The sequence below is a fragment of the Myxine glutinosa genome, chromosome 11 (assembly GCF_964187855.1).
Source record: "Myxine glutinosa chromosome 11, kmMyxGlut1.1, whole genome shotgun sequence".
Classification (NCBI taxonomy): domain Eukaryota; kingdom Metazoa; phylum Chordata; class Myxini; order Myxiniformes; family Myxinidae; genus Myxine; species Myxine glutinosa.
Window position 1 is genome coordinate 106,308,552 of NC_136271.1, and position 15,096 is coordinate 106,323,647.

Sequence of the window (15,096 nt, forward strand, 5' to 3'; positions counted from 1 at the left end):
TGCCATGATCTTTCCTGGGAAAACCACATTTCAAATCTGGCCTCCAAAGCCAGTCGCCGACTGGGCATCCTCCGTCGTGCGGTCCTTCCTTGGCACACCTGAACTCCTCACCACATACAAGGCTTTCATCCGCAGCTCAATGGAATACTGCTCTCCCCTCTGGGCTGGTGCACCTGCCTCACACCTAGCTCAGCTCGTCTTCACGCTGTTGAAACCAAAGCATTCAGAATCATTGGAATCTCCCGCGATGAAGCTAACTCCAAGGGCCTCTCACTCACTCACCGCAGGCAGGTTGGTGGTCTTTCCGTCTTCTACCGACTCCTCTCTGGCCTTGCCCCCCCAGCTCTCTCTGGGCTCTGTCCAGCAAATATTCCTGCAGGTCACACAAGATCTGCCTGCAACCCTCTTTTGGTTAAACTGCCAAAATCAAGACTCTCTGCTCACCTTCACTCCTTCATTCCTCTTTTCTCCCGCCTCTGGAACAAACTCACTCACTCTCTTCAATCCCACTCCACCCTCCAGGTCTTTAAAACAGCTGTTCACCACCATCTCTTATCTTCCCCCATCCAAAACATTGATCTTTTCTATCCCTGCTAATTTCACCCCAATTCCACTTTTTTGAAATACCAACTTCTGTCCTGGAAGTCCTTGGTGTTTGATACTTCTGCCACCCCCCTACCCCCAAGCCCTCTCCCTCCCACACATCTCCCTGCTCTTAAATGTTGTGTGCCCTCAAGTGTTTGTGTGCTTCCCCTTCTCTTGTCTTCCGCTCCCTCTTTTTATATATTTTGTTTGTCTGGTTGATTTGTTTGTGAAGTAAATGTCAGCTCTTTCAAGAGCCTCGATTCAGTATACAACAAAAAAAAAAAAAGAAAAAAAAAGAAAAAAAGTATGATTCCACATGCTGCCCTGCCTTCTTGCGACCATTGAAATTGGTTTAAAATACCTTTAGTCAGTGCAGTATACTGTTTATTCCACCAGGTGAGCACCAGGGGTATTGCCTCTACGTTTTTACTAAAACTGCTGCGTTTTGAAACTTTCCAGACAGCACTTTTGAAATATGATACAAGCTTTTACGATCATGTTTCCAAAACTGATTGAGTTATTATAGTTATATTATTTTAGTTATTTATATTTACTTCTCTTATGTTATATTTAGATGATCATATTTATAAGTTATAGACAGATTCGGACGAAATTTGGTGGGCAAGTGGGGTGTGCTACAAGGACTAATTAATTAGATTTTGGTGAAGAACTCGATACTAGAAATGTAAAAGTGATTCTTCACTATTGAAAGATGGGGCCAAGAACGATATATAACACGATATTTCAAAAAGTTGTGAACGGATTCGGACGAAACTTGGTGGATAGGTTGGGCGTGTGACAAGGACAAAGTAATTCGATTTTGGTGAAGATCCGGATCTTATAATTTTTAAAGTGATTCTTCACCATTGAGAGATGGGGCCAAAAATGATATGGACAACAATATTTAAAAAAGTTGTGGCCGTATTTGGATGAAACTTGGTGGATGATTTCGGTAGGTGACGAGAACAAGCCGACTATATTTTTGTGTGTGACAAGGACCAATGGTCTAGATCCAGGTCCAGCACATCAGTGGGACACAAAACGTAAACTGTTCAGCCTGGCACAGGTATGCATTCCAACAAGTGCCTTTCTAGCATTTCAATATAATTATATACAGTATTTGAACAATAGCCTGGTGTTGGCTTAGCAGTTATGGTGCCGGTTTGGGATCCTAGGATCCTGGGTTCTTAGCGGTTAGGGTGCCGGCTTGGGATCCTAGGATCCTGGGTTCTTAGCGGTTAGGGTGCCGGCTTGGCATCCTAGAATTCTGGGTTCTTAGCGGTTAGGGTGCCGGCTTGGGATCCTAGGATCCTGGGTTCTTAGCTGTTAGGGTGCCGGCTTGGGATCCTAGGATCCTGGGTTCTTAGCGGTTAGGGTGCCGGCTTGGGATCCTAGGATCTTGGGTTCGAATCCCGGTCAATCGCTGAATTAACGCCAGGGGGGTTGACTCAACCTGTCATCCTTCCAAGGTTGGCAAATTGAGTACCAGTTCACTGGTAATTCCTTGTGTGTCGTAAGAGGTGACGAACAGGGTTGGCGGCAGGAAGGGCATCCGGCCATAAAACATCGGTTCAAAAAGGGGACCACGGTGCCCGAAAAAGGCCAACCCCTGCTCTGCGGGGGAAAATGGCCTCCAAAGATGGTTCACAGTACTTGAACAGTGTAGAACACAAATTGTCTTGTTTTCACTTCCAAAAAAACATTAGTTTAGTTGTATTCGGGCAAAACTTTATGCCGTCTGAACCAATCAGATTTGCCACTAGCTCTGAGGTTGGATTAGCAGCGAGATTACGACAAAAATTGCGGCCCATGCTCAGAAACATAGATCGTGGTCGGAGGCGCAAAGCAAGAGTTGAAAAGAACATTCTGTTGTCCTTTTTCTCAAGATCGCATGAGGTAAGGTGTTCTATTAACTCGAGTTCCTACCTGCAATCCATTTCAATTTCAAAAACTGAACTGGCATTGACTGGAAGTTTGTCCTCCAATGGCTTCCTTTGCAGCAGAATACAGAAAGACAAAAGTTTTAATCTTTAATATCATACCAGCACACAAGAGATTTGCTTACATCCCCACATAACAATCCAAAATCTGCACCTGCCTTTCTCCATTCATTCAAAATAAAGCACGAAAACATGTGCTCCTATAAAAAGCAAATCCAAAATGTTTCTTCAGTTGTCAATCATAAAGGTTTTTGTGCCTATGGTGTAATACAAAATGCATTTCCATTCACAACGTTTCTGGCCTTCGATGAATAGAGAAAGGTGCTAAACAGGATTCGCTGTTTATTTGCTCACTTTTATCAGTATACACTCCATTCGCTTCGATGTATTTGGCGACAGCATCTGGGACCAAAAATTTTACACTGTGGCCTCTCCTCGCCTCGCGTCGTACGTCTGTAGAATTGGTGGCATTGAGTATCCAGTTATCGACAATATGAATGTTGCAACGGCATTTCCACAAGATGTCAACATCCTGAATCAATTGCCTTGGAACACTCGAACCATGCCTCGAAATGCACAGGATCCCAAATCTTCCAACAATCTCTTCAATGTCCTCTTTCTTCCATAGATCTTTCACACAAAATGATTGCAAAACATCAGCTCCACATAACAGCATCACCTTGGTTTGATCTGCAAACAAAAAGCAGAGATCGGAGGAAACTTTTAATTTCGGCAAAATAAGTTCCAAGATAAAGTCTTTCCTTGCAACTACAAGCACCTTCAAATTAACGAGCACCTTCAAATCAATGTGTTGCTGCTCTCGACCTCATGAGCATTTCACTCTTGTAATAAAACTGGTGGTCATCTGAAAATGTTGTATGATGTGTTGGAATCTGCTTAATGCATCGATGTCCAAACTGTTAACAAAGACAAAATTATCTCCTGGTGTTGCCAAAAAAGCAAAAGTAATGATTTGATATTGAAAACATAAAAATAAAAATAAAAACACCTTTAGAGGCCATTTTTCCCCGCAAAGCGGGGGTTGGCCTTTTTCGGGGACCGTGGTTGTTGTTGTTTTTTGGTCCCCTTTTTGAAGCAATGTTTTACGGCCGGATGCCCTTCCTGCCGCCAACCCTTTTTGTCGCCTTTTTACGACAAGCAGGGAATTACCAGTGAACTGGTACTCAATTAGCCGACCTCGGAAGGATGACAGGCTGAGTCAACCCCCCTGGCGTTAATTCAGCGATCGACCGGGATTCGAACCCAGGATCCTTGGAATCCTAAGCTGGCACCCTAGCCGCTAGCCCACCAGGATATTGAAAACATATATGGACACAAATCTCTAAACATACTAGCACCACATGTAAACCACTTCAAAAGGCAGTCTTATGGTCAAGTGGTGTGATAAATATCATTAGTTAGAACAAAGGTTCAAAACAAAAACTCGAATTAGCACACTCTGTATTCAGAAATGTCTGAGAAGAGGATGGTGATGAAGGATAGACATCTCAATGGGATAGAGCCCCGATTGAGGCCAGAATCACAACTACTTCCTCATAGACTGTTAAGGATCTGGTCTGGGGGGTAAACTGGGACGTCGATTAGAATAGTTATTTCATAGTGCAGGCAGGAATAAGCATCACATAATTTCTATAATTAAAATAAACACCAATTACTGCACTGTAGTCCCAAGAAGGAAGCCGGACATAATACACATGCATATATATATCAGTTATTATGCGACTCCTTACTGTGAGTGGAGAACGGCCAGTAAGGTGTCCCATACAGCCCTTGCTGCACCATACGGGGAGTGACAAGCACCACCTGCCACACGGTACATTACCTCTTGTTTCCACCCACTACATAGAGTCGACCTGGATGCAGTTTGGAGTTGTGAAATTACTATATATAATTTAGTCATCCAGCCGAATGAGCGAACGCCATGATGTCACTGCCATGTTCGTCCGCCCTGTCTGCAAAGCTCCGGAAGAGCCATAAACGGAATTATGATGGTAAATGAATTAACATCTTTGTGAAGAACGTCAGTGCTGTGGGATGGCTCTTCCGAAGCTTCGCAAACAGGGCGGACGTACTTGGCGGTGACATCACGGCGTTTGCTCATTAGGATGGACAACTAAATTATATACAGTAATATCTATATATCGATATATCTGTATATCTATATATCAATACACATATATATACACATGTATACAATATTTATTTTTATATATATATATATATATATATATATATATATATATATATATATATATATATATATAGTTGCGGTTTTGAGTTTGCACAGTGAGTTTAATAAAGGTTAAAATTTCCCCCTCATAGTTAGTCACACAAGCAACATGTAGCCTCGCCATAGTATAGTTATGTCTTAGTATTTGTGAGCTTCGTCCTTTTCCATTGTTAGTTCTGCGTTGAGTAGAGTCAGGAGAATAGGCCCTACTTCTACTGACTTTCCAGCTTCCCTAAGCCTCATGCCCCTTTGCGCTACTTTTGGTTCATTTTGGGCGAATTAACACGAGGCAGGCTAGGAGGGTCGGGGCAGAGCCGAAGGCGGAGCGGCAGAAGCGCTGACGGTAAGCACGAGCCGCCAATCAGGGCTCAGAGGTGGTGGCGGCGGCGTTGCATCACAGCGCGTGGTGAGAAGGTTTGTGAGGGTTCCAGAAGGTTCGGGGGCGTAGCTATACCAGGGGATAAGATAAGATTGACTAAGTGCTGCTCTGTGTCTCTGCGTCCCCGATCATTGTACATACGTGTGGGAATAATTAAACTTGTGTTCTTCCTTTCTTCCCGAGTCCAGGGGATAAGATAAGATCGACTAAGTGCTGCTCTGTGTCTCTGCGTCCCCGATCATTGTACATACGTGTGGGAATAATTAAACTTGTGCTCTTCCTTTCTTCCATTCGATCATTCCTGTGGTTTCTTCATTGGCCAAGCGTGGTACGAATAGAACCGCTCGAATCGGGTTCCACTAACTAAGACTGCACGGACCACGTGGTACTCAATCCGCACGGCGTACTCAAACCACAAGTGGCTCGTACGAGGCTTGCTTCCTCGCTTCCGTGGCGGCGCAGGGAATTAGGTACGAGCAAGAATTGGTCCCGAGACCGTACTCTGCGTTTGCCCGGAAGGGACGTGTCAAGCCTCGGTTCCGCCAAGCCCAGAAAGAACAAGGGGATTAATCCCCCCTTGGTAAGGGGAAGAAGGGCGGCGTAGAACCCTAACATTTGGTAGTCAGGAGTGGGATTTGGAACCTGGGTTAAATTTTTGGACACCAATTTTACATATTGGCAGTAACAATTGGTGTCGGGGAGTGGGATTGGACCTGGAGTAAGCTTCACGCACTCAAAATTACGAGTGGACTAAATTTAATAGTTTAAGATCAAATTTTTAATTCGTACCATGGCTAGTCAAGACGGTCGAATGCCGGTGGGGGTAGAAGATGAGGTAGATGATAAGGAAGAGTTAATGACCCAGGACCCACAGGAGGAGTTGGGAGAAGAGGGGGAAGCAGAAGAGGGGCCGGCCGCAGGGGTAGAAAATGGCGGCGCCTTGCACATGGCGGCGAGAGCCGAGCCAGGGGGTACGGACCTGCACTTACTCCTAACTAAATTCATGGCATCCATAAAAAAGGAAGGGGACAAAACAAGAAGGGAAATGAAGAATGACATAAATAAAATACATGGGAAAATGGACATCCAAGAGAAAAAGATTGACGCCTAAGGTGACAAATCCACCCGAGAAATGAGAGAAATGAAAGACGGGTTAACTGGGTTGGAAAACAAAATGGGTGGCCAATTGAAAGAAATGGGGGACAAATACATCCGGGGAATAAAATTAATGGGGGAGGACATTGGGCGCGGGTTGAGCGAGGAGGTCGCATTGGTACGCAACGAGGTAACGCGATGTGAGGAGCGCGTAGTGAGCGAGGTAGAGCAGAGCGCAGCTAAAATTGGGTGTAGAAATCGCGACTCGGGCTGTAAAAGAGCCGACGGCCACCGAATTGGACAGAAACATTTCATGCGCGCCGGCGGTCGTCGAGGTAGAAAAAGAAACAATTAGAGTCAAAGTAAGGGAAATTGAAGAAACAATTGGGGCCGAAGAGATGGCAGAGATAGAAAATGTATCACGGGAGGTAGAAATGGAATGTCCTCAAAGTCTGCATTTGCACCGTGATGACGGGCTTGCTAACCCCAATAAAAGTTTGCAGGTGTTGCTGGCGGAGAAGAGAATCCCCAAGGTGAGATACAATGGTGCGAATGTGTTTGGCGGGAAAAGGGTTTTGGCACGCTTGGGATCGAGACGAAACCCGGGCGGTCGTGGAAGGTCCATGGTACGGTGTACGAGGGCGAATGGCGCGCGTGTAAGAGAAAAGTGTGCACCAGAGCACGAGTGTGTGCGAGAAAAGTGTGTTAGAGTGTGCGATGGCTGAGGAGAGCGAGAGAGAATGCACGCCGGACTGTGTGCGGGAAGAGTGTGTAACAGGAGTGTGTGTTACAGGAGAGTGTGCGAAGGAGTGCACACCAGAGCGTGTTATTGAGTGTGTACCAGGAGAGTGCACAACCGTGGGCGTTACGGAGTACGTAATGGAAGCGTGTGCGCCAGGGTGTGCGATGGCCGATTCTGTTACGGAGTGTGTAAAAGAAAAGTGTGCGGTAAAGGAGTGTGCGGAGGAAGAGTGTGTAACGGAGTGCGTGAGTGGTATGACTGTGCGCAAAGGTGTGTGATAATGGAGTGTGCGAATGGCGTGAGTGCGCCTGGGTGGTGTGCACCAGAGTGTGCTACAACGGAGTGCGAGAAAGAATGCACCCCGGACCGTGTGCGGAAAGAGCACGCTGTAACAGAATGGAAGGAGTGTATGGGAGGGGCTGGGACGCCTCGGTGTGCGAGTGTGGAGTGGGTCGCGAGTGGTGAGAACGCGGCTCAAGCATCGACACAGACCAGGGTAGCGTTTAGCGCGACGGATGGCCTACGTGAGCCCTCGGTGAGTTGTGTGCTGTGGGGACCAGCGGGGATCGATGCCACGGTGGTTTCACAAGGACCGCCAGGCACGATTCGTGCCGGCCCCCGTCCTGTATGGTTGGTGCCGCGCCTTGGCGGTAAAGGCCGAGGTTCAGGGGGAGGTAGGAGAGTTCGGAGCCGCGCCCCCTGGCGGGTGCGGTGCTCCGACCGTGGGCGGTTGGGCCATCGTGCGTGGGACCACAAGGCACCGCGCAGAGATGGGCCCCTGAACCTCGGCCCATCCATGCCTCCTCCTCTGGATCGAAAATGCCGGACGGATCCAACCAACAGTCGACTAACCACCCGTATGGATCGTTTGGCCTTTCAAGGTCAAGCCATGACAACGTATTCCCACACAAAGAGGCTCGAGTGCAGTGGACGAATGGCAATAGTGTTGGGGAATGGTACCCTGCGTGGAGGAATGGTGGTTTTACCATTCCTCACTCTGGGCCCATGAGCATTAGATTAGGGGGATGGCAGTGACATGCACATGGGGGACCAGCGATGGTTACCTCCATGGGGCACCGAAGCTAGCCGAGGGCGGGCTGGGATAATTGTTGGGGAATTAGATGACTTTAGAAGACAAGATTTAAGTAGTGACATTTGTACTGTAGAAGGGATGTAGAGAGGTTAGACGGATGTTAATGACGAGGGTGTGCTTAGTTTAATGGGATGACGGGAAAGCACGAGTTTTAGGGGAAAAGCAGCTAGTTAGATGATGCCGTGTGTGTGAGGAATTGTGTATCGAGACAAATGGAGTTGTGTTGAAGTGTATGGGAAGTAGTGTGTGAGCACAAGAGGTGTGCCAGAACTTAGTGGTGTGCGAGACGAACAGTGTGTGAAATAATTGGTGTGCGAATAAATGGTGTGGAATGCATGGTGCGACGGAGTGAATGGAGGGAGATGGACCCATTCACGAATGCCCGGGGGGGGGGGGGGGTAGTTTAAAATCAGGTAGTGGGCTTAGGTAAATTGTTTGGATATTGACACCTGTGGTGCAGGTTGTGGCAATGTAGTGCTTTGGAGGGTGCATGAGTCAGTGAAATGGCTGGGCGTGTGGTTTAATTGGTGAGTATGGTTATTGGAGCACTCCGCCACTGGTAGTTTGTCAGCCAGGTGAGGCCACAGGTAGGCTCTGGGAGCCAGTCAGAGTAGTTGTGAGTAGTTGTGAGTGGGGCCCGAGGATCCAAGGGAAGGACCCGGGTAGCCCAATGCCAAGGAGGGCATCAGAGGGGTAAAGTGCCAGGAGGGGCCTTCCCCAGTTTAGGTAGTCGCAGGAGCAGGTAAGCTCGGGTGGCGACTTCAGTGGCGGAGGTGCGCAGGTAGTTGGACCTGCTAGTGGAGCCACACGACCCAGCCCCGAAATTGTGCAAGGGCGCAGTATGAAAAATTGGGGAGTGAGACCCAAATTCGTAGGGCACCGCAGAGTGGTCAGTGGGGAATTCGGTTCTTAGAACCACATAGTTTAAAGATGGCCAATTGGCAGGGCATGACCCCGGGTAGTTTAAAAGTTAATGTCAGTTAGTGTAGTTAGGAAATGAGGAATTCCCTTCGCGCCATCCACAACCATTCACCAAGGAGGACGAGGCTCCACACCAGGACCAAGTGAACTATTTGAGTGGTAAAAACGCATCATGACGTGATGAGACATTGTGGTTGTTCCATTCCTTCCTTCCTGGGAGGGATTGGGAGACGAATTTGGTATTAGAGGGGGATATGGGAGACAGGACGTAGTGACGAATTTGTAAATACCATGAAGGGCTTGGGTAGTGTAAGCTGACGTTGGGGGGCACGAACGGTTAGGGACGAGCTTGCTCTGCTTGCTCTTCCACGCCCCTCATGCTGCATTACCTTGTATTGCTGTGTACCTTTGTGCCCTTTCCGCTTTGCTGGTGGTGCTGTGTCTCTCCCCCCACCCCAGGACCATTTTGGAGGTGGAACTGTGCAGCTGCACCTTGCTACACCTGTGCAGATTAACTGCACAGCACTTTGCTGCCATATCCTTTATTGTAACTTTGCTGCACCTGTGCAGCACCTTGCTGCACAAACACTTTGCTGCACATTACACACACTTATGGACCACACGTTTTGTGGCCTTACACCTCACCTGTGTCGCACTTTGCTGCAAATTCACCTTGCATCTTCGGACCACTTGTTTTGAGAGGCATCAGTGTCACGCAGTCGGACCACATAGGGTTGGCCCTGCTGGCAAATAAAACGAACATACTTGTTGTGCATTTTTTAATTATTGTGTGCTAGGGACGAGAAGATTGCAAGTTTATTTAGCCCCGAAGAACAGGAATGGCCTGTATGCCGGTCCGGGGGCTTGCCGGTTCGATATGCGCACACAGAAGATACAAGATGCAAGACACCAGCAGCAAATGAAATGTGAATTTTTGAATGTGTATTTGTGTGCTTTGCTGTGATTTCTCTCCCCTCCCATCTTCTTTCCAAAAAGGACAGGTCCTGGGTCATAGAATTGTAAATAAGGAGTAGGGTTTTTGTGCTCGTCTATAAAAACGCTGCCCACCGGCTTTATGTTTAGTTTGAAAACAATTCCGGATTCGGTTAATTGTGGGCGTGATTCTGTTAGTTAGCTACTCAACGCAGTAGGTGGGACATATTTAGTGTTGTAAAACTGTCGCATACACGGGTTAGAGTAAATGTTATGGGGAACCACATCTATATGTCACATGTAAGTAAAAGTTAGTCCCAGATCTTTCTCAAAACCGGTCGTTCCAGTTTTTGTAGGTTCGACTCGGGGACGAGTCTGACGAGGGAGAGGGGTAGTGTTGCGGTTTTGAGTTTGTACAGTGAGTAATAAAGGTTAAAATTGCCCCCTCATAGTTAGTCACACAAGCAACATGTAGCCTCGCGATAGTATAGTTATGTCTTAGTATTTATGAGCTTAGTCCTTTTCCATTGTTAGCTCTGCGTTGAGTAGAGTCAGGAGAATAGGCCCTACTTCTACCGACTTTCCAGCTTCCCTAAGCCTCATGCCCCTTTGCGCTAACTTTGGTTCATTTGGGTGAATTAACACGAGGTAGGCTAGGATGGTCGGGGTGGAGCCGAAGGCGGGGCGGCAGAAGCGCCGACGGTAAGCACGAGCCGCCAATCAGGGCTCAGAGGTGGTGGTGGCGTTGCGTCACAGGGCGTGGCGAGAAGGTTCGAGAGGGTTCCAAAAGGTTCGGGGGCGTAGCTATATAACCCGCTGCACAAAGCCCCCGAGAGGACTCGCGAGAGAGGGACTTGCACCAAAGGACTCGCTAATGAGAGAAGGACTCGCGCGAAAAGCATTGGTGAAAGGACTAGAGGACTCTCGCTGATGAACGAAGGACTTGCCCAGGGAGAACTCGCACGCACTAACCAGCTTGGAGGAATCGTGGAAGAGTTGTGAGCATCTGAGAACTGTGCAAGATACACGGGCGAAGCCCGACGCGCGTGATACGCGCTTTTATAAGTGACGCTCGGTTGAGTTTGAGGCTGATCGCTATACAGTGCATTAAGTCGAGCGAGTGAAAAACGGCTGTGTAATCCCCAGCGGCGCTGAGAGTCCCGCATTTGCCGTTCCACCTCATCATCTGCTTTGTTCAGGAGACGCGCTACGAGGTTCCTGCCATCGCCTGCTCCCATCTTCGCGGGACATGCTGGGACCGTGGAGAGCCGGACGGGGCCGTCTGTGGACGACCACGTCGACGCGTTGGCTGAACATCAACCCATCTGCAATTCCCTGTGTGAGTGTGACGGGCCCGAGTCCAGGGGATAAGATAAGATTGACTAAGTGCTGCTCTGTGCCTCTGCATCCACGATCATTGTACATACGTGTGGGAATATTAAACCTGTGTTCTTCCTTTCTTCCATTCGATCGTTCCTGTGGTTTCTTCATTGGCTAAGTGTGGTACGAATAGACCCGCTCGAATCGGGTTCCACCAACTAAGACTGCATGGACCACGTGGTAATCAATCCGCTCGGCGTACTCAAACCACATGTGGCTCGTGCGAGGCTTGCTTCCTCGCTTCCGTGGCGGTGCAGGGAATTAGGTACGAGCGAGAATTGGTCCCGAGACCCTACTCTGCGTTTGCCCGGAAGGGACGTGTCAAGCCTCAGTTCCACCAAGCCCAGAAAGAACAAGGGGATTAATCCCCCCTTGGTAAGGGGAAGAAGGGCGGCGTAGAACCGTAACAATATATATATATATATATATATATATATATATATATAGTCACGTGAAAAAGTAAGGACACACCCATGTAAAGTTTTGACTTTTTCAACACATTTCAACATACAGCTATTTGATCTTCATTTCAACAATATTGATAGATAAAGGTGATATAATAAAACAAATATCATGAAACATTTACATTTTGTCATCCATTGTATAATTTAAATAAATATAAATGCAAATTTCGCATGTGGAAAAAGTAAGTACACCCCATGAAATGTTTTTTTATCTTTCCAACATATGTGGACATATCAATATTTGATCTTCATTTAAACAGTATCTATAGATAAAGGTGATCTAATTGAACAAAAAACAATGACAAGCCGAGATGCCATTTCCTCCTGTGGAAAAAGTAAGTACACCCTTGACTCGAATAGGTGGTATTGCCCCCTTTGGCAGAAACAACCTCAAGTAGGCATTTCTTATAACTGTCTACCAGTCTCTGACATCGACTAGGAGAAATTTTTGCCCACTCCTCCATGCAGAATTCTTTCAGCTGTGTGATGTTTGAGGGGTTTCTTGCATGCACAGCTTGTTTCAAATCCCCCCCACAACATCTCGATGGGATTTAGATCCGGGCTTTGACTTGGCCATTCCAGAACCCTCCATTTCTTTATTTTCAGCCATTCCTTGGTGGATTTACTGGTACTAGGGCATGCCCGTACTATATATATATATCTAAAATTATATCCCCCCCCTCTATTTACATGAAATGGGTTGGTCCATTCGCAAAGCCAAAGCGAACGGCTTGCGAGTACGGTGACAATCCCCCCCCCCTCTATTTACATGAAATGGTTTGGTCCATTCGCAAAGCCAAAGCGAACGGCTTGCGAGTACGGTGACAATCCCCCCCCTCTATTTACATGAAATGGTTTGGTCCAAAGCGAACGGCTTGCGGAGTTTGGTAAAGAAATCGCCATAGCTCGGTAACTACTTGTCCGATTAATATGAAACCTTGAAAAGGCACATCCTCGGGTCCCCAGCAATATACCTGGCAAGTTTAAAGTATATCGGACCCGTGGTTGTCGAGAAACAGCGGTCACAGACACACAGACAAACACACAGACAAACACACACACACACACACAGATTACTGGAATTATAGATAGATGTTTAGGGTCATTGTAATGTTGCAAGGTCCACCTTCGGTTGAGCTTCAACTTTCCTACAGATGGCCTCACATTATCCTCAAGTACCCTCTGGTACGATGAAGTATTCATAGTGGATTCTATGATGGTGAGCTGCCGAGGCCCTAATGCAGCAAAGCTGCCCCAAACCATATTTCCACCACCATGCTTTGCAGTTGGTATCAGGTTCTTGTGGTCAAATGCTGTCTTTGGTTTTCGCCAAACATGTCTTCTGGCGCTGTGGCCAAATAGCTCTACCTTTGACTCATCTGTCCACAGCACATTGTTCCAGAAGTGCTGGTCTTTGCCTCAGTGTTCATTGGCAAACTTTAGTCTTGCCCTGATGTTCTTTCTGGACAGCAAAGGGTTCCTCCTGGCACACCTCCCATGTAGATCAAATTTGTGCAGCCTCTTTCTAATGGTAGACTCGTGAACTTTGACATCAACAGTGGCAAGAGCTACCTGTCGGTCCCGTGATGACATTCTGGGGTTCTTCAAGACTTCTTTCAGCATCTTGCGGTCTGCTCTCGGGCTGAACTTGCTGAGGCGGCCTGGCCTGAACAAGTTGGCAGTTGTTTGGAATCTTCTCCACTTGTAGATGATCTTCCGGACAGTCGAATGATTGATTTCAAATTGTTTGGAGATCTTTTTAAATCCCTTCCCAGATTCGTAGGCATCTATAACCTTCTTTCTGAAGGCCTCAGAGAACTCTTTTGATCTAGGCATGGTGACGCCGCACACTTCAAAAACAAAGAGCAAACCAAACTAAATGTCTGAGGTTTAAATAAGACAGGTTCCTCCAAGATCCTCTCTAATGATGTTCTAATCATTTGCACCTGAGCTGGTGCACCTGATTCTAATTTTAGGTATTTGAAGTGGTGATAAATGTTGGGGTGTACTTACTTTTTCCACATGCAAAATTTGCATTTATGTTTGTTTAAATTATACAATGGACTACAAAATGTAAATGTTTCATGATATTTGTTATATTATATCACCTTTATCTCTCAATATTGTTGACATGAAGATCAAATAGCTGTACGTTGAAATATGTTGAAAAAGTCAAAACTTTACATGGGGTGTACTTACTTTTTCACGTGACTGTACATGTGCAGTGTCTGTGTTGTCACTGAACTACTCCCTCAAACTTTTGTGAAATCGTACCAAACTTCTGGTATGCACATATCTCTCCCGTCGGTATGGCCTAAGGGTATTTTTTTTTTTTTAACTTTCCAATTATTTTATTTTATTTTTTTGGGAATTTATTTTTTTCAGTTTAAATTGTTTATAAAAGGTAATATCACTTCTTTTACAAATACATTTGTGCAAAATAATTGTTTGAATTATGATAGGTGTAAACCATGACAAAACGGCAACTCGGGTATGGTCATTTATCTATATATTGTCGTGCGACCGTCTTTGATTAATATCAGGCGGTCACGGATGCCGATCGTGAAGGCCGAAGCCCCCGAGGTGAAAACTAACTCAATGGCGGATTCCAAAAACCAACAGCTACACCAAAGTGCGCGGGATGGAGGGGAGCGGCAAGACCCCTGCAACCTTACCTGTTAAAATCAACCACATGGAAACTGCGTTCACGTATATGTACAGAAAATAATATAAGGGTTCATTAAAGGAAAAAGGCAAGGACAGGAAAAGCACGCACCTGTAATGAATATCCTAATCGGGACGTCCCCACATGACAGATCTCAAACACAGATGAGGGAAAGGAATACCAAAAGAAATGTCTCATCATGCAATTATGAAATCGCAACTCGGTCTTATCTGTCCGTAGTCTTCAATCTCCGTTGCCCACACACGGCTCCTTTCGTCCAGCGGCACGCCTCGCGCCTCGCTCCAAGCTCCAAAGCACCGAGCACCAAGCACCAAGCACCAAGCACCACGAGGTCGACCCTCGCCACGGTCGACAAGCCAACTCGGATCGCACCGGGACTGCCAACTCAAACTGTGAACTGCGAACCGAACTGGTCAACTGCTCGCAACTGACAGGGCCGGGATCTCTGTCTGAACCGCTTGCCAACTGCTTTGGCTGGGAAAACTCTTCTCCACTCCTCAACTCGGGCAACTCTCTCACTCACTGCCAAGTCTCTCTCTGTCCTTCCAACTCGCTTCTCAAACCAACTGCGTCTCAAGACTCACTGCCAAAATGGCGTTCGGCGCTCGCTAATATCTGCTGGCCGGT

At 46.9% G+C, this 15,096-nt stretch overlaps 1 protein-coding gene across 6 annotated transcripts in view; it reads right to left on the bottom strand.

Annotated features, from left to right (window-relative positions):
- Positions 1–2,602: 2,602 nt before the first annotated feature.
- Positions 2,603–15,096, bottom strand: part of LOC137437030 (nicotinamide/nicotinic acid mononucleotide adenylyltransferase 3) — a 40,916-nt gene continuing 28,422 nt past the window's right edge. For all 6 annotated transcript variants that reach the window (XM_068131338.2, XM_068131340.2, XM_068131339.2 and 3 more), the window contains exon 5: positions 2,603–3,215. In XM_068131338.2, the coding sequence (XP_067987439.2) occupies positions 2,812–3,215 (404 nt within the window). In that variant the 3' untranslated portion in view covers positions 2,603–2,811. The remainder of the gene's footprint in view (positions 3,216–15,096) is intronic.